The sequence below is a fragment of the Leguminivora glycinivorella genome, chromosome 17 (assembly GCF_023078275.1).
Source record: "Leguminivora glycinivorella isolate SPB_JAAS2020 chromosome 17, LegGlyc_1.1, whole genome shotgun sequence".
NCBI classification, from domain to species: domain Eukaryota; kingdom Metazoa; phylum Arthropoda; class Insecta; order Lepidoptera; family Tortricidae; genus Leguminivora; species Leguminivora glycinivorella.
The window spans coordinates 19,842,905-19,870,416 of record NC_062987.1 but is presented as its reverse complement, the minus strand read 5'-3'; the positions used below and the strand labels follow the sequence as shown (position 1 = coordinate 19,870,416).

Genomic DNA, 27,512 nt, shown 5'->3' with positions numbered 1-27,512 from the left:
ACGATATTGCCGTAAGCGCTTGTCTATTTGGCTACGTGCCCAGAGATTATAAACCACACCACGGACAATGGCGATCAAGTATACCATATCGTCACTACTTTAAAAAAATCTCGTATCTCACGCTGTTCCTCGAAGTTAAAACGCAGTAAGTCTATATGCATTCCATACATACTTACTACAATTTTCTTTTCATTGACAGACGAAGATACTAGTTTTTTAAAAAGTGGTGACGATGTGAAAGAAGCACTTTCCTTCGCACACAGTCTAAGCTCGTGTGTGCGAACGCGTACAGATGTAGTACGAAAAGATTTGCCTTCGAATTGTTACGGAAACGTACGAACGCGTCGTGCTATTTCAGTCAGTGTCAGTAAAAGATGTACTGACATCACAGACCAACCCCTATAGACATCCATTACAAGACGACTCGCGGTCACCAGTCTTTTTATTTTTATTATAAAAGTACATCCACATCATATATATTGTAAATCACATAACAAACATTCAAACAAGTATTAAGTACTGATATACATGACAATTACGGAGTACATAACATTCTCTCATATAATGCAGCGAGCTCCAACTAATACTATTATTACTCCAACTAATACTATTATTACTCCAACTAATACTACTAAAGTCTTACTTGTATTTGCCATGATATAAGAGCGGGCGCTCGCCGTGCCCGATCAGTAACGACCAAGTAACCGACCCGAAAGCAGCTCGTGTTTTTCGCAATAAAAAAATTGAAAAAGGGTATTTTGATGACTTAAAGATGTCCACCTGTAGTGTGGAAAGGTAACAAGAAGATCAAATTTAAAAACAGACGGTATTACATTCCACAAATAAGTCAAATTTATTTATTCAGAGCCGGCATAGGTCAACTTACACTGGCTACTTACGCGACTCCCTTTTCATCTGGCGCGACTGCCTGCCGTCCTTGAAACGACCAATCGCAGCGCGCTAAACACATTCCGTCCCGCTCCTCGCGCCCCAAGCACTGGTGATTTGTAGCGCGCACAAAATTTACAATATTGTCACTCTATAGGAGGTTCTCTGTGACTGACATTGACTGAACTAGCATGACAAATACGAACGTTTCCGAAGGAAATCCTGTTCGAACTACATCTGTACCATGCTTGTGTGAGATATGACAGGTCGTCTGGTCAGTTTCTTGACAGGCGGTAACTGTGAGCACTTTCAAGCGGGAAGCAGGTGGTGGCCATACTGTACGATAGTACTCTTTATTATACTGTGCTACTTATAAATGGATCGCTTCACTTCTCAAAGCGCTCAGCTTTGCTCGCACGACTGGTTCGCAATAGCGAGCCGCAGAATTACAGCGAGTCATGAACATGTGTGTAATCAGGCCCCGTAGCCGAATGGCATTTCTCCGACGCCAAACGAAAGCGATACGCCGCTGGCTCTGTCGCGCCAATACGCAAGCGCGATAGAGATAGATATCTACTAGCGCTTCGTTTCGTGAGCGTTTCGTGAGCGATTGTGCCATTCGGCTAGCCACCCTGATCAGGCCCCGTAGCCGAATGGCATTTCTCCGACGCCAAACGAAAGCGATACGCCGCTGGCTCTGTCGCGCCAATACGCAAGCGCGATAGAGATAGATATCTACTAGCGCTTCGTTTCGTGAGCGTTTCGTGAGCGATTGTGCCATTCGGCTAGCCACCCTGAATAGATAGGCTGCAGAGTTTTAGATACTAAATGAAGATTGAAGCATCTGCCACACATAAAGCGTTTTGATAACGTACTTAGCGTTAGCAGAGTGCCGGACGAACGCTAGCGTTCCGCTCGCAATCCGCGCGCATTCCGCTCGTAATCCGCGCTTGTTAGTTCCCGCTGGCGTCCGCTGGGCGCAACGCCAGCGTTCGTCCGGCGCACCGCTATCATTGCGCTCCGCTAACGCTCCGCCTACGCTCTCAAAACGCGCATATGTGGCTGAGCTTTAAAGAACATTCTTAAAATACTGACCCGGTAAGGCCAAAGTTCGCAGGTTCGAGTCCTGCCGGAGGTGTGAATTTTTCCATTTTTCCTTTAATTTAATAACCTAACCACAAAATTAAAATTTTGAAAAAACCCCCGACCGCGATCTAGTGGACCGATTTTCATGAAACATGGCTAAGAACACTCCCGACTAATACAGCTTTCAAATAAAAAAAAACTAAATCGAAATCGGTTCATCCGTTCGGGAGCTACGATGCCACAGACAGACACACAGACAGACAGACAGACAGACAGACAGACAGACAGACAGACGGACAGACAGACAGACACGTCAAACTTATAACACCCCGTCGTTTTTGCGTCGGGGGTTAAAAATATGTAATATCGCTCGCAGACGTTTCTGCATGATAAAAAACAAACTTAAAATACTGAGTCTATCAGTTTATTTTACCACAGTGACATTGGCACTTTACACTGACAATTCTGCGACTATTTCTGGGTACGTAGCCGAATGGCACAAACGCTCACCAAACGAAACGCTCGTAGATATCTATCTCTATCGCTCTTGCGTATTACCGCGACAGAGCCAGACTGCCTTTCGGTTTTCGTTTCCGCGTTTCGGCTCCGTTTCGCTTCGCAGAACTGCCATTCGGCTACGGCCATTCGGTTGATAAGTAACATTGTTACTCTGCGTCAATATTTCGTCACTACTTTGACAGGGATCGAAAAATCGTATCTCATAAATAAATACACAATTTTGCTCCTCATAAAAGATAAAACGATGATATGTAATAGTAGAAATAAGTCTCTATGCATTCTATACATATACTTACTACATTCTTTTCTTCATTGAAAGAAAAAGATACAATTTTTTTCAAAGTAGTGACGATTTCCTTCTTGATCAGACAATCAACGACGAAGTGTCATTGTCGGGCGACAATTGTCATTCATTCATTCATTCATTCATTCTTCATTTATTCATTCATTCATTCACTATTGTAAAATAGGTGACAGTGTTTTTGAGGTTAAAGAGAACGATCGGTAGCGTAGGTAAACAAACATCGGAAAATGATTTTTAACCCCCTACGCAAAAACACCCCATGTTATAAGTTTGACATGTCTGTCTGCCTGTCTATTTGTGTGTGTGTCTGTCTATGGCATCGTAGCTCTCGAACGGATGAACCGATTTAGATTTAGTTTTATTTGTTTGAAAGCTGAGTTAGTCGGAAGTGTTCTTAGCCATGTTTCATGAAAATCGGTCTACTATGTCGAGTTTTTTTGTTTTAATTTTCTGGTTAGGTTATTAGTTGTTTGAAAAATCATTTGGGAACATCACATCATATCAGTTTTGTAAGGTAAGCCTCATCACTTGTTAATATTCATTCTCTATTTCAACCGCACTGCGGTGAAACAATACGAGCTATCTTACGGCTTCATCTAGATTCAATTTATGAATATAGACCAGGAGCTAGTCCGTTACAACTGTTATGTCACACCTGGGTTTTCAACGCACTGATTACTAAGCCAAACTTGCGACATGATTCGTCCAAATCTATATAATATAAAGCTACAACCCGACTGACATTTTTCAAAAAATGGGCAGAAGGAGTTTTTGCAGGTGGCAGTGTTTGGTGTGGTCGTATAGAGTTTGGTCCTGCGACCCCGGATAGATCAGACCGTCGGTCTACCGGTTCCGGGTAAAAAAATGTTGGACGGCCTGGCCAAACGGCTCGAGTTAGCCGGGGAGTATTCGACCAAATGTCATAGAGGACCCTGGGCAGTTTTTGACGCCGCCATTTTTTTTTCAAAATGGCCGACTTTTTTTTTTGACGATTTTTCAAGTTTATCGCAGAGAGCTCAAATTTTGGTCATAGAATCTCCAAGCGGCCTTGATTCGAATGAAATAAAAAAAAATTGAAAAATGCTACAAGTGTGGGAAAACTGGCCACTTTTATTTTGTATGGCAACTTTTAAACCGTAAGAGATAGCCGGGGGGTGCTCGACCAAATGTCATACAGGTATCCGAGTAGAAAAAAGTTGCATTAAAAAAAATTCAAAATGGCCGACTTTTTTTTTTGAAAAATTTCAAAATGGTCCTAGCGCGCTGAGATTTGGCACACGGGTGGACGGTCGCGCTAAGATTAGTATTCAAAAAGAAAATTTTGAAAAATTCAAAATGGCGGCCTTTGAGGGCCAATTGAAATTTGAATGGAGGTTTTTCTTTTAATTACCATAGCTCCGTAACGGTACAAAGAAGTGAAAAGTGCTCAAACAAATGTTATACAGTCACCCGAGGTCCATCGAATGGCATTAAAAAAAAATCAAAATGGCCGACTTTTTTTTTTGAAAAATTTGAAAATGGTCCGAGCGCGCTGAAATTTTGCACACGGGTAGACAGCCACCCCAAGATTAGTATACAAAAAGAAAATTTTGAAAAATTCAAAATGGCGCCCTTTGAAGGCCAATTGAAATTTGTATGGAGGTCCTTTTTTTAAATCCCCATAGCTCCGTAGCGGTAGGGAAAAGGTTAATAGTGCTTGAACTAATGTTATACAGTTATCTGAGGTACATTGAATGGCATTTACAAAATTTCAAAATGGCCGACTTTGAAATTTTTTTTTTTATTTTCGGTCCGAGCGCGTTCAAATTTGGCACGTGGTAAGAACGGAGGCCAAAAATAGAAATGAGAAAAAAAAAATTTGGAAAAGTCAAAAACGGTGGCGAGAGGGGACAAAGTCAAATTTCCCTACCAGTTTGTATGGAGGTTTTTTTTTAAATCCCCATAGCTCCGTAACGGCAGGAAAAAGGTTAATAGTGCTTAAACTAATGTTGTACAGTTATCTGAGGTCCATCGAATGGCATTTGCAAAATTTCAAAATGGCCGACTTTGAATTTTTTTTTTTTTTCGGTCCGAGCGCGTTCAAATTTGGCACGTGGTAAGAGCGGGGGCCAAAAATAGAAATGAGAAAAAAAAATTTTTGGAAAAGTCAAAAACGGCGGCGAGAGGGGACAAAGTCAAATTTCTCTACCAGCCTGAGGGAGCGTTCTACAGCCCGACGGTCATTGCTCCGGTCCAAGTTCCGAGCTGCGTACAGACAGTGCTCCCAAGCAAGAAAATATAAGTAAAAGTGTCTAAAAATATAAGTAAAGTGCCGCGGAGGCCCGACGCGGAGCTTCGAAACCAAGCGAAGGCCGAAGGCCGAGCTCCGCGTAGGGCCGAAGGCCCGGAGCGTCCCTGAGAGGGGCGCCAACTTCCCTACAACCCCCACAGTAACTATGCGGAGGGCCGAAGGCCCGGAGCGTGTCTGAGAGGCTCCCATCAAGCACGCGAAGGCTGCAGGCCGAGCTGCGGGCAGAGAATGCTCCCAAGCAGAACAATAATGAAAGTGTCTAAAAAGCGACGCGGCGGGCCGGAGACCCGACGCGGAGCTTCGAAACCAAGCGAAGGCCGAAGGCCGAGCTCCGCGTAGGGTCGAAGGCCCGGAGCGTCCCTGAAGGGGCGCCAAGTTCCCTACAACCCCCAGTAACTACGCGGAGGGCCGAAGGCCCGGAGCGTGTCTGAGAGACTCCCAAGCACGCGAAGGCCGCAGGCCGAGCTGCGGGCAGAGTGCTCCCAAGCACGCGAAGGCCGCAGGCCGAGCTGCGTACAGACTGTGCTCCCAAGCAGAACAATAATTAAAAGTGTCATAATAAGCGTAGCGGCGGGCCGAAGGCCCGACGCGGAGCTTCGAAACCCAGCGAAGGCCGAAGGCCGAGCTCCGCGTAGGGCCGAAGGCCCGGAGCGTCCCTGATCGGCTCGCCGGCGGTCCGGGAAGTTGGAGCTTAAACACGACCCAATAGTAAAAGTGTCTTAGAGAAGCGAAACGATGGGCCGGAGGCCGCAGGCCGTAGGCCCGTCGTGAGCTTCTCAAGACACTTTTACTATTGGGTCATGTTTAAGCTCCAACTTCCCCACAACCCCCATAGTAACTACGCGGAGGGCCGAAGGCCCGGAGCGTGTCTGAGAGGCTCCCAAGCACGCGAAGGCCGCAAGGCCGAGCTGCGGGCAGAGTGCTCCCAAGCACGCGAAGGCCGTAGGCCGAGCTGCGTACAGACTGTGCTACCAAGCAGAACAATAATTAAAAGTGTCATAATAAGCGTAGCGGCGGGCCGAAGGCCCGACGCGGAGCTTCGAAATCCAGCGAAGGCCGAAGGCCGAGCTCCGCGTAGGGCCGAAGGCCCGGAGCGTCCCTGATCGACTCGCCGGCGGTCCTGGAAGTTTGAGTTTAAACACGACCCAATAGTAAAAGTGTCTTAGAGAAGCGAAACGACGGGCCGGAGGCCGCAGGCCGCAGGCCCGTCGTGAGCTTCTCAAGACACTTTAACTATTGGATCGTGTTTAAGCTCCAACTTCCCTACAACCCCTACAGTAACTACGCGGAGGGCCGAAGGCCCGGAGCGTGTCTGACAGGCCCCCAAGCACGCGAAGGCCGCAGGCCGAGCTGCGAACAGCAGAGAGTGCTTCCAAGCACACAAAGGCTAAAGCAAAAAGCAAACAAGTAAAGCAAAAAAACAAACAAGCTAAGCAAAGAAACAAAAAAGCAAAAAAGCAAAGCAAAAAAACAAACAAGCAAAGCAAAAAAAAAAACAAAAAAGCAACAAGAAAGACCGCGGGGCCCTCGGGCCCCGCGCACCTTTAAAAAACTAGTCTATATAATATAAAGCTACAACCCGACTGACATTTTTCAAAAAATGGGCAGAAGGAGTTTTTGCAGGTGGCAGTGTTTGGTGTCGTCGTATAGAGTTTGGTCCTGCGACCCCGGATAGATCAGACCGTCGGTCTACCGGTTCCGGTTAAAAAAATGTCGGACGGCCTGGCCAAACGGCTGGACTTAGCCGGGGAGTGTTCGACCAAATGTCATAGAGGACCCTGGGCAGTTTTTGACGCCGCCATTTTTTTTTCAAAATGGCCGACTTTTTTTTTTGACGATTTTTCAAGTTTGTTGTAGAGAGCTCAAATTTTGGTCATAGAATCTCCAAGCGGCCTTGATTTGAATGAAATAAAAAAATTTTGAAAAATGCTATAAATGTGGGAAAACTGGCCACTTTTATTTTGTATGGCAACTTTTAAACCGTAAGAGATAGCCGGGGGGTGCTCGACCAAATGTCATACAGGTCTCGGAGTAGAAAAAAGTTGCATTAAAAAAAAATCAAAATGGCAGACTTTTTTTTTTGAAAAATTTCAAAATGGGCCTAGCGCGCTGAGATTTGGCACACGGGTGGAAGGTCACCACAAGATTTATATTCAAAAAGAAAATTTTGAAAAATTCAAAATGGCGGCCTTTGAGGGCCAATTGAAATTTGAATGGAGGTTTTTCTTTTAATTACCATAGCTCCGTAACGGTACAAAGAAGTGAAAAGTGCTCAAACAAATGTTATACAGTCACCCGAGGTCCATCGAATGGCATTAAAAAAAAATCAAAATGGCCGACTTTTTTTTTTGAAAAATTTCAAAATGGTCCGAGCGCGCTGAAATTTTGCACACGGGTAGACAGCTACCCCAAGATTAGTATACAAAAAGAAAATTTTGAAAAATTCAAAATGGCGCCCTTTGAAGGCCAATTGAAATTTGTATGGAGGTCCTTTTTTTATATCCCTATAGCTCCGTAACGGTAGGGAAAAGGTTAATAGTGCTTGAACTAATGTTGTACAGTTATCTGAGGTCCATCGAATAGCATTTACAAAATTTCAAAATGGCCGACTTTGAAAAATTTTTTTTTAATTTTCGGTCCGAGCGCGTTCAAATTTGGCACGTGGTAAGAACGGGGGCCAAAAATAGAAATGAGAAAAAAAAATTTTGGAAAAGTCAAAAACAGTGGCGAGAGGGGACAAAGTCAAATTTCCCTACCAGTTTGTATGGAGGTTTTTTTTTAAATCCCCATAGCTTCGTAACGGTAGGAAAAAGGTTAATAGTGCTTAAACTAATGTTGTACAGTTATCTGAGGTCCATCGAATGGCATTTACAAAATTTCAAAATGGCCGACTTTGAAATTTTTTTTTTTTATTTTCGGTCCGAGCGCGTTCAAATTTGGCACGTGGTAAGAGCGGGGGCCAAAAATAGAAATGAGAAAAAAAATTTTTTGGAAAAGTCAAAAACAGCGGCGAGAGGGGACAAAGTCAAATTTCCCTACCAGCCTGAGGGAGCGTTCTACAGCCCGACGGTCATTGCTCCGGTCCAAGTTCCGAGCTGCGTACAGATAGATGCTCCCAAGCAAGAAAATATAAGTAAAAGTGTCTAAAAAGCGACGCGGCGGGCCGGAGGCCGCAGGCCGGAGGTCCAACTTCCCTACAAATCCTACAATCCCCACAGTAACTACGCGGAGGGCCGAAGGCCCGGAGCGTGTCTGACAGGCTCCCAAGTACGCGAAGGCCGCAGGCCGAGCTGCGGGCAGAGTGCTCCCAAGAACGCGAAGGCCGCAGGCCGAGCTGCGTGCAGACTGTGCTCCCAAGAAAACAATAACAAAAAGTATCTAAATAAGCGAAGCGGCGGGCCAAAGGCCCGACGCGGAGCTTCGAAACCCAGCGAAGGCCGAAGGCCGAGCTCCGCGTAGGACCGAAGGCCCGGAGCGTCCCTGATCGGCTCGCCGGCGGACCGGGAAGTTGGAGTTTAAACACGACCCAATAGTAAAAGTGTCTTAGAGAAGCGAAATGACGGGCCGGAGGCCGCAGGCCGCAGGCCCGTCGTGAGCGTCTCAAGACACTTTTAATATTGGGTCGTGTTTAAGCTCCAACTTACCTACAAATCTCACAGTAACTACGCGGAGCGTGCCTGAGAGGCTTCCAAGCACGCGAAGGCCGCAGGCCGAGCTGCGGGCAGAGTGCTCCCAAGCACGCGAAGGCCGCAGGCCGAGCTGCGTACAGACTGTGCTCCCAAGCAAAACAATAACAAAAGGTATCTAAATAAGCGAAGCGGCGGGCCGAAGGCCCGACGCGGAGCTTCGAAACCAAGCGAAGGCCGAAGGCCGAGCTCCGCGTAGGGCCGAAGGCCCGGAGCGTCCCTGATCGGCTCGCCGGCGGACCGGGAAGTTGGAGCTTAAACACGACCCAATAGTAAAAGTGTCTTAGAGAAGCGAAACTTCTCAAGACACTTTTACTATTGGGTCGTGTTTAAGCTCCAACTTCCCTACAACACCCACAGTAACTACGCGGAGGGCCGAAGGCCCGGAGCGTGTCTGACAGGCTCCCAAGCACGCGAGGCCGCAGGCCGAGCTGCGGGCAGAGAGTGCTCCCAAGCACGCAAAGGCTAAACCAAAAAAGCAAACAAGCAAAGCAATAAATCAAACAAGCAAAGGACAAAAACAAAAAAGCATAGCTCAAAACCAAAAACAAAAAGCAAAAGCATAAGCAAAGCACAAAAGCAAAACAAAAAAAGAACACCGCGGGGCCCTCGGGCCCCGCGCACCTTTAAAAAACTAGTTATCTAGATAAGTCTGTAGGGTTTCCATGCTGTCGGCCATAAGACAAACGTCGTCGGCGTATAGGATTTCCGTGACCGAGACACACTGCAGTTTGCTCTTAGCCTTGAGTCGTGCAAGGTCAAAAATGCTTTTATCCGAGCGGGAATTGACGGTTATCTGATGGTTGCAATTTTTAAGTGCATGGCAAATAGGGATGGGGATGGGGCCATAACACAACCCTGTTTGACACCGCTTGTGACTGGAAATTGGGGCGCTTTCGTGACGTACGCGAGCAGTCATACCCTCGTGAAACTGGCGCACTAAGTTGATGAACTTCGACGGATACGTCTGGGAGGACATCATCATCATGTCACACCTATCAGCATTTACCCGCTTTTTATGTATGAAAAATCGCTCGCTAGTATGATGAAGACTATGGTATCTCATAGGTACGCGTGCTCCACCGTAGACCGCATCATCACTTGCCATCAGGTGTGATCGTGCTCAAAAGTGTACCTATTCATACTAAAAAAAACGCTTATGCATCGGAAAGCTGGAAGCATGGGTACTAGGGATGTACCGACTAGTCGCCGACTAGTCGGGAAAGCCGACTATCCGGCCACATTCGTAGTCGGCGATTAGTCGGCGACTAGTCGGCAAAAAAGGCCGATTAGTCGGCCCCTTCTAAGTGATAAAAAACAGGACGAAAATAAATTAACAGCCGATATATTTGTATTATGTACCTATTGGTTAGTCCTTTCTTATTCAAAACAACGAATATCTTTAATCATCACAGAAATAAATGGCCCTCATTGAAATTCGAACCTGGAGGACTATCGGTTTCATAGTCAGGATCAGTGCCCACTAAGCCACACCAGTTGTCAAAAAAAATTTTTTCTTACAGAACTTTGAGCCTGTATAAATAATGAAAATTGCGATTGAATGACTAAAAATGTTGGTGATTTTAGTTGAAATTTATGTTCTGGCCGACTAGCCGACTAGTCGGCCGACTAATCGGCCATCCAACCGCCGACTAGTCGGTAGTCGGCCTAGTCGGCCAAATCAATAGTCGGTACATGATACATCCCTAATGGGTACGCATGTTCAATTGTTCATATTAAGACGCTACGGGAGCGAAAATGCTAAAATGGAAAGGAGTACCCCTTTCAATTTGGGAATCTCAGTTAAATATACTAGTGTTATTATAAAAAAAAATGTCCATTAAGAACAACTCAGTTAAAAGATATTGCGAAAAAATCTTTAAAATCGAGGTTCCGCTCTCGACTGTTTCCTCCTTCAAAACTTATTTAAACGGAACGAAATTTGAGAATCTGAATAACAATGAAATAATCTGTGTCGAACCGTTTAGATTTTTTGGCTAATTGTTACCGATCTTGAGTATCACACCTTTTTTGAGCCATATTGAAAAAGGCCGTTTTTAGAAATTTTCGATTGGCTCTAGCGTCTTTTAAAATAAAACACCGAAACAGATAAAAATAATAACAATCTGTGTTGAAAAAATCATTGCTCTATCTTCAAAAATGAGGGAGGAAATAGTCGAGAGCGTTTGTATGGAGAATTGACCTGTATCGTATCGTCTTAACGAGCGATTTCTCATACATATAAGAACACTCCCGACTAACTCAGCTTTCAAACAAAAATAACTAAATCGAAATGGATTCATCCGTTCGGGAGCTACAATGCCACAGACAGACACACACAGACAGACAGACAGACAGACAGACAGACAGACAGACAGACAGACAGACACGTCAAACTTATAACACCCCGTCGTTTTTGCGTCGGGGAGCTCGATGCTGATAGATGTGACCCTTTCATATGTGGGCCTCGCCGATCTTTTTCCGTCTTCTGGCTAGAAGGGAGAACTTGATCCTATCCCACTAAACTCCGGCGTTTTTCCGGGACTAGCTCTTAGCCTATATGCATATCGAGATGCAAATTATCCATATATCTGTCTTGAGTCTGAGAAACTACTGAACGAAGTTAATGAATCGTTCTAGATTTAACTTGTTTACTTTGTACTAATGCAATTTTTGAATTTATGTTTAGTCTCAAATTTTTCGTCACCGTAAATATGTCTGCACCTATAACTGCTAAATTGCATGGAGAAAGTATGAATGAATTCATTGATAAATTTGCCATGCGCTTTTGCAGCTCACTGTAGGTATCTACAGGTGCCGAAGACAGAGACAAGTTCGACGGACGTACAATTCACGACGATGCTTCGTTTGCGGCACTCGCAAGTAAGCGCGCCAAGCGTCATCAGCGCAATACTTGTCCGCCACGGGTACACTACACTGCCAGAGTTGTGGTCGTGTTTGCCGCTCCCGTATTGGCTTACACAGCCATGAAAAACGTTGTCGCCCCACTTGACACTGCTTGTATAGTCTGTTATAGACTCGAAGGCCAATGATGATGATGATGATAAGGTACTGATTAATCTGTATTCGGCTCAAAGATAAGCTGATAGAGAATGTCTTTAGTGGCGGAAAAATTCTTTATTACCAAAACATAGAAACCATCATCCAAATAGGCTTTCAAACATAGGTACAAAATAGCATCCGTGCATGCTTCGTTTTACATGATAAAATCCGCAACAAGCTTTGAGTCATCATTAATCATTGCCCCAAAAGTCCCAAAAATACTGGCTGCATTACCGCCTGCACGTTATGTATGAGCCAGCCCGTGGACCCCCAAAATGAATGAATGAATGTCTTTTGGCATTAATTTAACTTTTTGTGCAACTTGAGTATTCCTATTTTATTACAACTTGTATTCCTATTTATTCCATTCTATTTTATCTTTCGTCCCTCAGCACTTACTTCTTTCTAATATCCTCTTACATAATACAATCAATGGTTTTTACAAGCTTTTATTCAACTTACCTTGTTAGTATGTTAGTTTGGGTTAAAACGTGGAAGCTAAATTTGACCCACTTCCCGATTTCTGATTGAGATCAAATTTGGCATACATATGTAAATCACGTGACAGTGCAATATTATGGTATCATGAAGCTGATCTGATGATGGAGCAGAAAGGTCATAGGAACTCTGTTATGAGATGTCGTATCCCCATCAAGTAAGAGGTTTTTAGAAACGTCTCGGAGAACAGTAGACTACTGTTGTAAGAATGGTACAGTCGGTGATAAAAATGGACATTCTGTTTTATGTAATTTTTATTTGATTTGTTATTGCACCCGCGATAACGACGAATGATCATCATTAATCTCTAACATTCTTTTGTCTACAGCTATATGAGATGTATCCCTTCTCATTATATGTCAATTTATTTTACTGTGCAATAAAGTTTAAATAAATACCTTTGTTTGTTGCAGCTATGGACGCCGCTCAACATCATCCTCTTCAACCTAGTCTGCTCCGACTTCTCTGTCTCCGTGCTGGGGAACCCCTTCACCCTCATCTCTTCGCTTTTCCACCGCTGGATCTTCGGGCACACCATGTGTGTTCTCTACGGGTTCTTCATGGCTCTTCTTGGTAAGTCACTTACAATTTGGTGTTCTACTTTGTCTTTATGCAGGAATCCCATCACTTTGATCTCTTTGCTATTCCATCGACGGATCTTCGGACCATGTGTGTTCTCTACGGGTTCTTCATGGCTCTTCTTGACTTACTAAGTTACTAACTTGTTACAACAGTAACTTATTACAACATGCTGTCTACTTCTTTAACTTCTCTAATCTTCTGCTCTGTCTTCTTGCTGGGGAATCCCTTCACTTTGATCTCTTCATTATTCCATCGTTGGATCTTCGGACCATGTGTCTTCTCTACGGGTTCTTCATGGCTCTTCTTGGTAAGTCACTTACAACTTGGTGTTCTACTTTGTCTCTTATGTGTGTTTTCTACGGGTTGGTGTCTTACTTTATCTTTATGCAGGGAATCCATTCACTCTGATTTCTTCACTATTTACAAATTGTAAAAACGGAGGTTATAAATAAATCAAAATTAGGAAAAACATTTCGCACTACACCTGAATATTCTTTTCACTAGTGGCGTAGATAGTATTGATCAAAATTCACGAAATCGAGCAGTCGACATGTAAAAATCAGTCCCCAAATCTAACGCAATCTCAGAAGTGATCGCTTGCTTTAACATCCGAGCCACGTTGCACGGAGGTGATTTGATACATTCCTGGCGAAGTGCTTTCACACTTTCCGATCCAGATTCTGAGATCTTTATTGACAAAACATTTTCACCACACCAACTGGTAAAGGCTTACGCGTAGGTACTTCGACCGATAAGAAAGTTGCATGTTATAGGTATTATTTAGTATGTAGCGTGGGACTCAGTCTATCACAAGAGTGCAAAGTGATTTCACACAAATTCTAAAGCCCCCATTCACGGTACGATTGGTCGTTTCCGTCGATCGGACAGATATCGTGGCGATCGGTCGCATGGAAAGTGCCAACCGTACACGAAGCGATTGATCGTTTACGAGCGATCGTAAACGATATACTCGAACGAAACGGGATAGCAAAGTCATTAGGTAAGTATGAAATAGAAATCGAATCGTTGGTCGCAAGTCGCAAGCGTCCACACACTTTCGATCGATCGTTGTGACATTCATGCTTGCACGGGATTTTGTTGCGATGTCCGATATCGTATGCGATCAAGTAAATCGTTAACGATATTGACATACCTACACTGTCAATCGGTCGTTTCGATAATTTTTTAGCGACGGATCGTACAGATATATCGTACCGTGAATGGGGGGCTTAACATGATGTCATTGATATCCTAATTTGAAGTTGATGATTTGACTCGTGTCGATTTAAAACACTCCCTTCGGTCGTGTTTTAATTTATCGCCTCTCTCTTCGAACTTTCTCTTTTCCACACTAGTAACGTACTGAACTATTTTTATTTGTGTGTTTTAAGAGTCCTGCTGCTTTCACTTTTGTAGAATAATTGTAAAAAGTACCTAGATTAGAATTTCTCATTCCAATTTTGTAGATTACGAATTTCAACCGAAGGTCTCAGATTAGTTGAACGAGTTTTCGAAATCTAAAACCTCTGCTAATTCTTCATTTCGTGTTCATGGATTAAACTAAGGACCAAAAAAAAAACTTTTCATGTAATTTTTTTGCTTTTATTTGCCGAACAAAAGAGTAAATTCCACGTAGATAAATCGTTATATCTATTTATTTTATTTATATATATTTGCAATCTGGCAGGAAATTGTGACGGCCATCTCGATTTGCGCTTGACCGCGTTGCCATAGTACAACACCGCCATTCATTGAAGGTTTTGCCTTATGATTTTTTTTCTCTGTATTTTCCTCTCAAATGTGAAGAAAAACATTATGTGTAACTCAGGAGGTAAAGATTTTGTAAACTCGTGTCTATAACTCTCTCCAGCCTGCGGCTGTCGCGAGTTTTAACACTCGTTGACAAAATCCCCCTTACCTATACACAATATACTATTTCTGTTCGACGGAGCCGGGAAGCGGTAACTTCGTTTAGCGTCATGTGAAACACGCTTTCAACCCTTAATAAAAACCGGGTATAAAATTGTCCAAAATTGTAAACATGGGCGCATTTATTTCCCGTTTCTTGTAGTTATTCGTTGAAAGGAAATATGACGAGGTAATCCGTACAAATCTAAGTCCCTATTCAAGTGAGCGAAGGGATTACATCTTAAACCCTCTTGTACGACAAACGGACAGGAAATGCTCGTGTGGACACTACTACCTAACCCTACCTAATGCTTAACACGTTCGCTGGACTTATTTAAATGTATGTATTTTGATTGTGTCGAGTGTGGCGTCCAGCCGGCGTATTATGCTTCCAATTTTATCACTTATCTATGTGGATAAAGCATCCGTCACGCTTTGGCAAGTATGTTAGTGTGCGAGTGACAGATGTCTTATCCACGTGGATAAGTGATACAATTGGAAGCATAATACGACGGCAGGCCACGCAGGCAAGTGTGGTCGCGCGTCCAGATGTTTTATCATTTATCGCGCGATCATACTTGCCTGCCAGATATGGCTTAAGTAAGTCCGTGTTCGCATTATCCGATCCGATATCGGATGTCGGAAGGATTTCAATGGAAACAATTCAAGATGGCGCCTGTAATGTATGGGATGTCGGTCCTACATCCGATATCGGATCGGATAATGTGAAAACGCACTTAAGGCCGTTTTCACATTATCCGATCCGATATCGGATGTAGGAAGGATGTAAAATGTAAGATTTATGCGCTTCCAGGTCTTTATTTATGTATTTGATAGATCATTATTACTAAAAAACGATATAAAACGCAAACATTGCGGATTTAATCCAGATGGCACTTTCCTACAACAGTTTTTGTCCGAGGCACCATCGAACTGCCGATATCGGCAGGTCGCTGTCGCTTCCGACATTTTTGGCATGCCGGACCCCCCGCCAGCTGTCGGCCGATAATATTTGTATGTGTGCGTATATAATGTAGGTATACGTTTGTAGTAGTGTGCGTGACAAAAATGGCGTCTATTAAACAGCTGTTAATGATGAATTTCTGTTGAAAAAAAAGATTGTAATTCATCGGTCCGAATTGCGGATACTAATTTTTTCATGTTTTAGTAGATATAGTTAAATGTAAAATTATTTATTTTACCTGCACACACTTGAGTATTTTTATACTCGTTATTTTAATTTTACAATAAAATATTTGAAATATAGTGCTTATAATTTATTAAATATAAAACTTTTTAAAAATATTTTTTGATACAAAATCATACTTGATTTGGAACAATGCGTTTTATCGGACCGACATCCGACATTATCGGAAGCGTTTATCGGCTGTAGGATGTCGGTCCGACACCCGATATCGGATCGGATAATGTGAAAACGGCCTAGGCGTGTCACCGAATGAGGCGAGTTTACCCTATGTGCCATCGGTTGAGAAATTACATGAAGATTTTGTAGCTCAAAGGCATACAGAGTGGGGCCTGTAACAAAGGCGAAGAATTGAACTGTAGGCTATTCTCCTTATACTGATCAACATTTGTTCAGTGACTTTTAAAAATTATAAAGGCTTTAAATTTTTAATTTTTCATACAAAATAAATATTAGCTTCAATGTACGCCATTATTGTTGTCATTGATGTTGTCTGTCACACTTTAGACTTAACAGAATTCGCAATACATTACCTCTTAGAAAAAACTTTCAATGGTGATAAAAATCAAAATACAAGTTATTTTTAAAAGTCACCGAACAAATGTTGATCAGTATAAAGAGAATAGCCTAGAGTTCAATTCTTCGCCTTTGTTACAGGCCCCACTCTGTATAATAAAGATCCGACGGAGAAATAGAATCTTTTAACCTAATTATCTCAATGTAACGCGAATACCTTACTTTCTAGAAAGCAACAAATTAGTAGGTACCTCTGCCTACCTACTTAATACTTTTTGTCGTTCGCAAAATACGGCTTTGAGTGAACAAGATGTATTCTTTGGCAAGATTGGTTTTTAACTCCCGTCGCAAAAACGACGGGGTGATATAAGTTTGACGTGTGTGTCTGTGTGTGTGTCTGTCTGTCTGTCTGTTTGTCTGTCTGTCTGTGTGTGTGTTTGTCTGTGGCATCGTAGCGTCCGAACGAATGAACCGATTTCGATTTAGTTTTTTTTTCTTTGAGTTAGTCGGGAGTCTTTTTAGCCATGTTTCATGAAAATCGGTTCACTATGTCGCGGTCGGGGTTTTTTTCAAAATTGTAATTTTGAGGTTAGGTTATTAACAAAGACATATATAACGGTCGTTGACAGTTGTCATTGCCTGTCATCGCAATCATGTTTACAGTAGGTAGGTACATATATGTAGCTGCTGAGAAAACTTTCAAAACTGAATAATATATAGGGTAAAAAATAAGGGTAACTTAAAAACACATCTTAATTACTGATTACACTAATGAATTCCATATCTGGTTCCATTTATTGCCGGTATAGCCCTTACACTCTGTATAATTATTAAGATATTCGAGGCCTGCAGACGTTAACCGACTGCCTGAGTTAACAAAGGCAATCGGCACGTAATGAGGCCAATCGTGGCTCCAATCAACATCGTGGCTACAACCTTCGCTAATTGCTGCGATTCGTCCATCTCGCCCTCGTTATACAATAACTTGCATAACATAAATATATACACGTATTTTTAGAGTTCCGTACCAAAAAGGTACAAAAGGAACCCTCATGGCGCCGCTCTGTCCGTCTGTCACATTACTAAATATCTCGAGAACTACTAAGCGACCGATTTGAAATTTGGAATAGTTATTTATGAACCGTGTTAACCTCTACAAACTGAAGGTATATTTTTTAATAAAGTATATTAATATTAATTATAGAAAATAGCCAAAATGTAAGGGGGCAAAACTGTAAATGTCAAGTTACTAGGTTACTATTTTTTATAATTTTTTCGTTGTGTAAAAAAAAGAATTTTGAAGGAAAAAGAAGTTTACCGACGAAAAACCCAAAATTATGTAAATAAGCTGGACTTATTAAACTATAAACGAACGTCTGGACTTTCGTTTATAGTTTATTGACCCTTAAATAAATAAATAATTGAAATTGAATTATAAATATCTAGTATATAAAAGCTGCTGTAGGCAATGTTCTATTTATTATTCATAATTATTCGGTTGAACAGCACGATATGAGGGCTAAAGTCAAATATGAATTATTTATAAGTATTATATTTGAGTTCGAAACAATATTCTGTGAATGCTGACCTCTATAGTCTGCCTTAAATATCTACAATAGTAAAATAATTTTCTTTTATTCATTTACCGAATGACGGGCCGTCTAACAGTTATTTTAAGTACCTATCAGTGGCGGCTGGTGAAATTTTCTGCTAGGCAACACCAAAGCAAAAGGAAACCTGTCTTAACATTAGGTACTTTACTAGTAACCAATTTTTAGGCAAGCCGGTGGGAATCGGCTTGTATGGACCAGCCGCTGCTGGTACCTACCTAAACTTTGGATGACTATTTACAACTAATATAATATAATATACCTATAAGATTGTTATATGCCTAAACAGTTGAATTAAATAATTGATGAAATCTGTGGTTACTTCCCGGAAATCCATGTCGATCAAAATCTAAAAGATTACTTAGCTTATTCGCGAATAATAGTACATTACATCAGAGGCCGGGAAAATGAGGATTTCCGGCCAATAGCCAGCCGGATACGAGGCCGGGAATCCTTTTTCACGCCGAGGCATGTATAGTGCTTTTCTCAAACATACAATGAAATAAAAAAAAATGCTCTAAAGGACAATATTTTATAAAAAAAAGTTACTTTGCAGGCCTAGGCCTGAAAAATAATATGAAATCCCTTTACAGTCCTCTCGAGTTATTGCGCCCAAAAAGCGATACTTCCCAGCCCATTTTAAGGAACGTAAAGACAATATTTCATTGCATGTTTGAGAAAATAACTTTCCGAGTCACTGATTGACTAATCCCTTATATGTTTTTTTTATACTACGTCGGTGGCAAACAAGCATACGGTCCGCCTGATGGAAATCGGTCACCGTAACCTATGAACGCCGACAACTCAACTGGAGTATCACATGCGCGTTGCCAACCCATTAGAAGCTTGTACACTCCCTTTTGCTGTGTTAAGTACACAGCAAAAAATAATGTACAAGTTCCAAGAAGGCTTCGGGTTGCCGACGACTCAAAGGACAAAAGAGGGAACAAATTAGTTCCGTAAGTCCTCCCGTCATCAGCACACCGCACCCTCGTTGAGCTCTGGCAGCCTTACTCACCGCCAGGAACACAACACTATGAGTAGGGTCTAGTGCTATGTGACTGCGGTCTTCTGTAAGGCGGAGGTACTTCCCCGGTTGGGTTCTGCTCTAGATTCGAGCGAGATGATATCCGCTGTGCTGTGCCCTACCACACAAAGCGGAATATCATTCGCTATGCCCTACCTCCTCACAAAACTGTATTACTTGCGTATTATACATGCAATTTAGTAATGTTTCCACCCTCCCCTCGCAAAAATAAATACGCAAATTAAACCACTACCAAACATACAAAACTTTACACTTGCTTCGCCTCTCTGTGGGGTATCCTCAGGAGATATTGACAATGCAAGATCCGGCAACTGACATTACCTGATTTGATTTTGTTTTAACAAATCGACACGGTTTTCATCTTCGATACGTCCTTGACTCGTGTTACTTCTATCAACAATCCCACGCAGATATAAATGAAAATAAATTACCTATGAGACTTCTAGGGGTCCATAATAATAATAATAATAAGCCCCCAGGGCAGCTTGTGGCGAGCTGAATGGGAAGTGGCGTCCCTTGGGTCCCATGCCCCCGAGAGTCGGTCAGGCCCCTCCCTCCGGCTTGCCTTTACTGGCCGGCCGGAGTGAACACTGAGCAGGGGCCGCAGGATTCTCACCTCTGGCTTGCCTTAACCGGCCGTCCAGAGTGGGGTGCCAGAGCTATATGCTCGCAGGGTGGAAGTGAAATATGCATAAGACGCGAGTTGGCACAGTGGCTGTTTCGTACAGACTGGGTAGAAAGCGGCGCACACCTCTCCACACCCTGAGCCGCTCACGCTATGTTGTCCCCTTGTCGCTCCGTGCGAGCGGCCGTTTTCGGGGACCCATATAGTGAGTTGGCGAGTTACCGCCTGCCTATTTTTTCGTGTTTTTAAAACATATGATCAAGGCAGGTGCCATAGACCTTTCCATAGACCGGTCACCAGCACACTAACATTTCAACCCAATAGCCCAGTATAATTTGTTTCTTTACATTGCAATAGTTTTACACTAACCGGGGCTTGTCCTTGGGTGCATTCTATAGTGCGGACAGGGACAATCGCCGGCTAGTGTCACATTACTTTAAATTAAACTGTCTTAAAGGGCCTCTGCGCTGTTGGCTTCGGCCCCACGCACGCCTCCCAAAAGTCCGGGACTCCATGGTCCCGAGAACTGGAAAAGACAAACAAATAATAATAATAAAAGCGACTGTCAACTGACCTTCCACCCCGAAGGGTAACTAGGCCTTATTGGAATTAGTCCAGTTTCCTCACGATGTTTTCCTTCACCTAAAAGCGACTGGCAAATATCAAATGACATTTCGCACATAAGTTCAGAAAAACTCATTGGTGCGAGCCGGGGTTCGAACCTCCTTAAATATTACCAGTTATAAACATTACACTCCGTATCTAACACAATCGGCCTCTAGGCATTATTGCCAAAATAAAACCCGAACGGATCCCTTTTATTACAATATCCAGTGCCAAATACGAGTAAAAGGCGATTTCCATGCAAACTGCTTAAAGGATAAAACCGTTGGAGAGATTCAAAAAATGTAACTCTATATCGACTATTGAAAAAAAATAACTAGAAAAACTCGTTCGTTTTTCCAATAGAACTGTAGACTTCTTGGATTTTAGGTTCAGATTTTGGAAAGGATTAATTGATACGTTGAAATAAGAACAATAACTTTTTTTTACAGTGCCCAGGCCCCGTAGCCGAATGGCATTTCTCCGACGCGAAACGAAAACGAAACGCCGCGAAAGGTAGTCTAGCTCTGTCGCGCCAATACGCAAGAGCGATAGAGGTAGATGTCTACGAGCGTTTCGTTTCGTGAGCGTTTGTGCCATTCGGCTACGTACCCAGATCTGATGCAGTCGGATTTTTTGACATTTTTTTTCTTTACTACGTCGGTGGCAAACAAGCGTACGGCCCGCCTGATGGAAAGCGGTCACCGTAACCTATGGACGCCTGCAACTCAAAGAGTGTCACATGCGCGTTGCCACCCCATTAGAAACTTGTAAAATGTACATTCCCTTTTGCTTTGTTAAATACACAGTAAAAAGGAGTGCACAAGTTCCAAGGAGGGTTCGGGTTGCCGACGACTGAAAGGACAATAGACGGAATAAGTCAGTTCCGTAAGTCCTCCCGTCATCAGCACACCGCACCCTCGTTGAGCTCTGGCAGCCTTACTCACCGGCAGGAACACAACACTATGAGTAGGGTCTAGTGCTATTTGGCTGCGGTCTTCTGTAAGGCGGAGGTACTACTTCCCCAGTTGGGCTCTGCTCTAGATTCGAGCGAGACGATATCCGCTGTGCTGTGCCCTACCACACAAAGCGGAATATCATTCGCTATGCCCTACCCCCTACAAATAATGATCACAAGTCATAATGTAATGGTTGCAAGATTAAATATCATCCATACTAATATTATAAATGGGAAAATGTGTGTGTCTGTTTGTTTGTCTTTCACGGCAAAATGGAGCGATGAATTGTCGTGATTTTTGAAGTGGAGATAGTTGAAGGAATGGAGAGTGACATAGGCTACTTTTTGTCTCTTTCTAACGCGAGCGAAGCCGCGGGCAAAAGCTAGTTAGTCATAATTCTGAAACGGTTAACTTTCAGAGTTTTCGTCAAGGTCATATACAGATAAGTTTGGTTTATTTTATGGTAATCTTGAAAAGTGAGAAAAAGAAATCTGATAAATCCATTGAGGTATAATGTACTAGAGAGGACACGGCGAACAAAAAGTTTGCGCCACGAACATAAGTCCAGTGGACTTATGTTGCCTCAGTCAGTCTCTGCGCGTGGTGGGAGGAGGTTGTCTCTGACTGCACACAAATAAAATGAAAAAATGCCTTCCTGTGCTATAAGATACTGTTGAAGCCATACGAGAAAATCTAATAAAAGTGACGGTGTCACATTTCATCGGTTAGTAGACAAGCTATTTTGATCTAACTTAGTTTAAGTAATTATTATAATGAAGGGACGGGCTCCTTAAACGCGATGCTATGGCCGCCATTTTGACAACTGGAATCATAGATGAATCGCGCAGACATGGCATGTAGGTAATAAGGTATAATAATTGTGATCATATTCTGTTTTCAATATATAATATAAAATTATTTATTTCAATTTATAGTTTTGAATATTACACGGTTCTAATACGAATTTTAGTCGATAATATTATACAATAAGCATGATTTTGAATTATTTCTGAATTATAATTCTCATTATTGACGAAAAATAGTGACACCAAAACTGAAATAGTATTATAGTATTTAATGCAACCGGTGTTTAAGGGAGGTAAAACAAGGTGAATGGCGCGATTATTATTCTGAGCTACAGAAACTTCCAAAACTAATTTTATTTAAAGGAAATTAAAATTTATGAAAAAAACAATTACTTATTTTTATTTCACTGAGTAGAAATTAAATATAACACAATGTATAATAGTGCTAAAAATAAACTACTTAGTATTTCACACACAAAGTATAAAACAAAGGTCTACACTAAAAGTGTCGCGTCTAGGTGGTCAAGTCTTACTCTATGACACGGTTCGCTTCACGCGCATGCGCCTCGCGCTGCCGCCGCTGCCGGTCGGCGCACAGAATATGTTCGAGTTGTCATTTCTAGTACGTAGTACATAGTAGTTCAATGGATAAATCTGAGAAAAACGAAATTATCCTAACGAAATTGTGAAAAACCGGCCAAGAGCGTGTCGGGCGACGCTCAGTGTAGGGTTCCGTAGTTTTCCGTATTTTTCTCAAAAACTTCTAGTGCTAACGGTCACTGAGATTATCCGCGGACGGATGGACGGACAGACAGACATGGCGAAACTATAAGGGTTCCTAGTTGACTACGGAACCCTAAAAAACGATCGATACATTATGACTGAAGACTTTATGGGAACCAATAGAGACCGGTCCGAAATCTACCAGTTTGGGAACTGCCAACTATTAATCTGTTTTAGTCAGAATGTCAGTCACTGTGATCGACGTCTAAAGATCCTTCCTCCCTCAGTAGTTTCTTTATTGACTAAGAATATGTAATTACTAAAAACCGGCCAAGATCAGCCGCCAAGATTATTTCAGAAAATATGAGCATTATCAAAAAATCATCTTTGTAAACCCCTATCCAACAATATATCACACGTTAGGGTTGAAATAAAAATCACTCCCCGCTTTACGTTAACCCTAATAACTATTATAAGGGTAGTTGAGTACGGAACACTAACAATGGAGGAATAAATATGTATTAAAATTAGAATTGGTCAAAGACGCTTAGTCGTACTAAAATGACAAAGAATACAGAAGCTTTCGCCGTAGCGGAGCACATTTTTTATCCGATCTGATATCGGATGTAGGACTGATATCCCATACATTCAAGCCGCCATCTTTAATTTTTGCCTTAATGGGAGCGTGAAGGTGTTGCTAGGGTTCTGGACAAAAGTTGTTGCGGATTTTAACGTGTACACTTTTGACGAAGCCTGTGGTGCCTGTGATGTAGTATGGACGAAGTAAATAAATAAAATAAAATAAATAAATACTAATAGGACATTCTTACACTGATTGACTGAGTCCCACGCACAGACCGACCCCTATAGACATCCATTACAAGACGACTCGCGGTCGCCAGCCTTCCTAGTATTTGCACTGATATAAGCGCGGGCGCTCGCCGTGCCCGATCAGTATCGACCAAGTAACAGACCCGAAAGCAGCGCGTGTTTTTCGCACTAAAAAATTGGAAAAGGGTATTTTGATGCCTTAAAGATGTCCACCTGTAGTGTGAAATGGTGTGGAAAGGTAACAAGAAGCTCAAATTTAAAAACAGACGGCATTACATTCCACAAATAAGTCATATTTATAATTTATTCAGAGCCGGCATAGGTCAACTTACATTGGCCACTTACGCGTCAGTAGAGGGACAGTCATACTTCTGTCCCTTTTCATCTGGCGCGACTGCCCGCCGTCCTTGAAACGGCCAATCACAGCGCTGTAGTGTAGTCGTGACGTAGCTTATTTATCATTGTAAAGGCTTGACCTAAATGAACCATAATTAATATTATATTAAAACAATACTTAAAGGTCAGCCTAAATGTCACGCACGTAGGCATCAACTATATAAGCCTAACCATCTTCAAATAAATGTTCATTACTTAACTGGAAACAAGAGTATTATTTTATCACACCTACCGCCGACCATTATATGGCGACCCTGCCAGGCGGACTGCCTCTCAGCAGTCCAGGTATCATTTCTGCTCTCCAGCAAGCCTGAACACATCCCCTGATCCTGCAACATCATGGGAAGTCAGCCTGCCAAGGGCTATCAAAAGCAAGAAGAAATCATCATAGCCCAAAACGGCGCGGGTAGCAGCGTGCAGTCATCGCAAGCCGAGAACCACACGGTTGTTTACATAACCACCTCAATAATGATATTGGTGGCTATCACGTTTGTGTACATACTCTGGAAGAAAGTACACAAGTGCCTCACCAGGAAGATAGAACGTCAGGCAGTCGCGGTAGCGATGCGAAGAACCAGCTCTGTCTAATCATCACGGAGCACACCAAACCGGCGGAGCAGAACGAGCCAGCCCAGCAGCACAGCCCAGCCAACCAGCCAGTGTCTTCAGCCCAGCCGAACAAGCCTGCTCGCAGAAACAACCAAGCCAGCCCATGCAGTCAGCGCACGTAACGGTATTGTTAATTTATTTTCATTTCCGATCGTAATGAGCTTGTACTGGGGATAATTTGCTATGATTACGAGGGATGAGTAATGACTAAAATTGTGGACCTATATGAGAAATTGTCAAAATTACGAGACGACATAAGAAAATTAGGACCTAAGCGTCGGCAAGACAAACTCGGTCAGGACAAATTACTTCAAGCACAGCAAATTTATGCCAAGTACGAGGAGCTCGTAGAGGAAGTTAGCGATAAGTTAACCAAATCGGAAATATCTTTAGAAGACAGTCAGCTAGTAACATCATACTGCATCAAAATTGAACAGATTTTTAGCACCATAAAGGGGTATTTTTCAGAAAACGCAACGATGTCTTCTCAAGATAATTTTGAACTTAAGGCCGCGGTGTCATTGTTGCCCGTCATGGACGGTTCTGAGGACGTCACAAACCAGTTGATTGACGCAATAGAGTTATACGCAACAATGATAAAGGAGGCCGACATAAAAATACTTATAAATTTTGTACTCAAAACTCGGTTAACACAGAGTGCCAAACTTAGACTAGTAGGACCGTACAACTCGGTAAAAGACTTGGTTGACGACATGAAATCGCATCTGTTAACAAAGAAATCCGCCACTGCGCTTCAAACCAAATTAATGGCGACAAGGCAAGGCAATAGGTCAATCGATAAATTCGGACAGGAATTAGAAGACCTATTCGTTAAGCTCACAGTAACGCAAGCGGGTACTAGTGCGGAGGCCTACAAGGTATTAAGGCCGTTAAATGAGAAGACCGCAATTCAAAAATTTGCAGAGGGCCTGCGTAATGAAAAGCTAAGCACGATAGTAGCAGCTCGGGGTTTCGACACGCTTAAGGACGCGATACAGAGTGCCAAGGACACGGAAGTGTCGATGGCACCATCTGCACCAACAAACCCAGGACAGTTACTGTATATGCGAGGCCGAGGCCATGTCTCCAGGAAGCCATTCCGGGGAAATGGCAGAAGGGAGTTTCAATACCAACCCCAGCGTCAGTATCGTAATAACAGCGACATTAGAGCTAGGGGGATGAATCAAGGTAGGGCGCGGGGTACTTTCCGGACAAAGTACCCGAGTTATACGCGGACTCGGCGCCAATACAACAAAAACCAGACCCGGCAGCAAATAAACGCGGTAACCGGGGAAAAGGGCGAGACAGATAACCAAATGCAGTTTTTTCTCTAAAAATAAGTACATTCTAACCTATAACCATTTAAATTCGGTAAAACTAGCAATAAATGGCAAGGTGTACAATTGGCTTATAGATACAGGAGCATCGCTCAGTGCAGTTAAGCGAGATATAGCAATGGCAACAGGTTGGACCATTTATCCAAAAATCACACGTATCAAGGGAATAGGGGGCAAGGTCACGTTAGTCGGTTAGTTCTGACAACAGACACAAGTCAGGAATTTCAACATAGATTCCATGTGTTTACAAATTTACCCCTGAACGTTGATGGAATCATAGGTCAAGACTTTTTAATTAAATACAAGTGTCACATAGACTATGAGAAAGAAATGATTACCTTGAATCACATACATAGCATACCCCTCCATATAAACGTAACAGAAAACGAATCCATGAACTCCAACCTTGTGAAGTTGCCAGCGCGAAGTGAATCAGTAATAAAAATATCAACTAATTGCACGGGCGATTGCGTAGTCCTATCGGGAGAAATAGGAGAAGGAATTTTTGTAGCAAATACCGTGACTCAAAACAGGAATGGGCAAATATTCGTTAAAGTGTTAAACACGCGTAGCAATGATATAATTATAAATAATTTCACGCCACAAATAAGGCCGCTACGTGACTACGAATGCTTTTCTTTTGAGTCATGCAAAAATAACGCGGACAGAGTGAAGCTACTATTTTCTCTGCTGCCACTAGCTAATCTAAATGGCGAAGAAAAGGAAACCATTGCTAGCATTTGCGCCAAGTATGCCGATATATTCCAGCTCCCAGGGGACTCCCTAAGTACTATGAATCTATATGAGCAAGAGCTTCGATTAAAGCCCGGTTCCTCACCGGTATACACAAAACCCTATCGCTTACCGCACGCGCAAAAAACGGAGATAACTAGACAAATAAAAAAAATGTTACAGGACGACATAATAGAGGAATCACGGTCCGAATGGGCAAGTCCAGTCCTGCTGGTGCCCAAGAAAGCGGGAATAGATGGAGAAAAGAAATGGAGATTGGTTATTGATTACCGAAAAGTGAACGAGCAAATCGAAAATGACAAATTCCCTTTGCCCAATATAACCGATATATTAGACTCCCTCACGGGCGCAATGTACTTCAGTACGTTAGATTTAAATCAGGGTTATTATCAAATTAAGTTAGACAAGGAAAGTAGAAAATACACTTCTTTCATCGCCGCAGACAAACACTGGCAGATGAAGAGACTGCCAATGGGTTTAAAAAATAGTCCCAATGCATTTAGCAGAGCAATGACCATCGCTATGTCCGGCCTAAACAATTTAAAATGTATAGTTTACTTAGATGACATTATTATAATGGGAAGAAATCTGGATCAACACAATAAAAACCTGATAGATGTGTTCGCTAGGTTCAGAAAAGTAAATTTTAAATTAAATCCGCAAAAATG

At 42.6% G+C, this 27,512-nt stretch overlaps 1 protein-coding gene across 1 annotated transcript in view; it reads left to right on the top strand.

Moving 5' to 3' along the window:
* The window catches only part of LOC125235309 (parapinopsin-like), a 118,554-nt gene that overhangs the window by 31,216 nt on the left and 59,826 nt on the right, over nucleotides 1-27,512 (top strand). Inside the window, exon 3 of the mRNA XM_048141830.1 lies at nucleotides 12,748-12,907. Within this exon, the coding sequence (XP_047997787.1) occupies nucleotides 12,748-12,907 (160 nt within the window). The remainder of the gene's footprint in view (nucleotides 1-12,747; nucleotides 12,908-27,512) is intronic.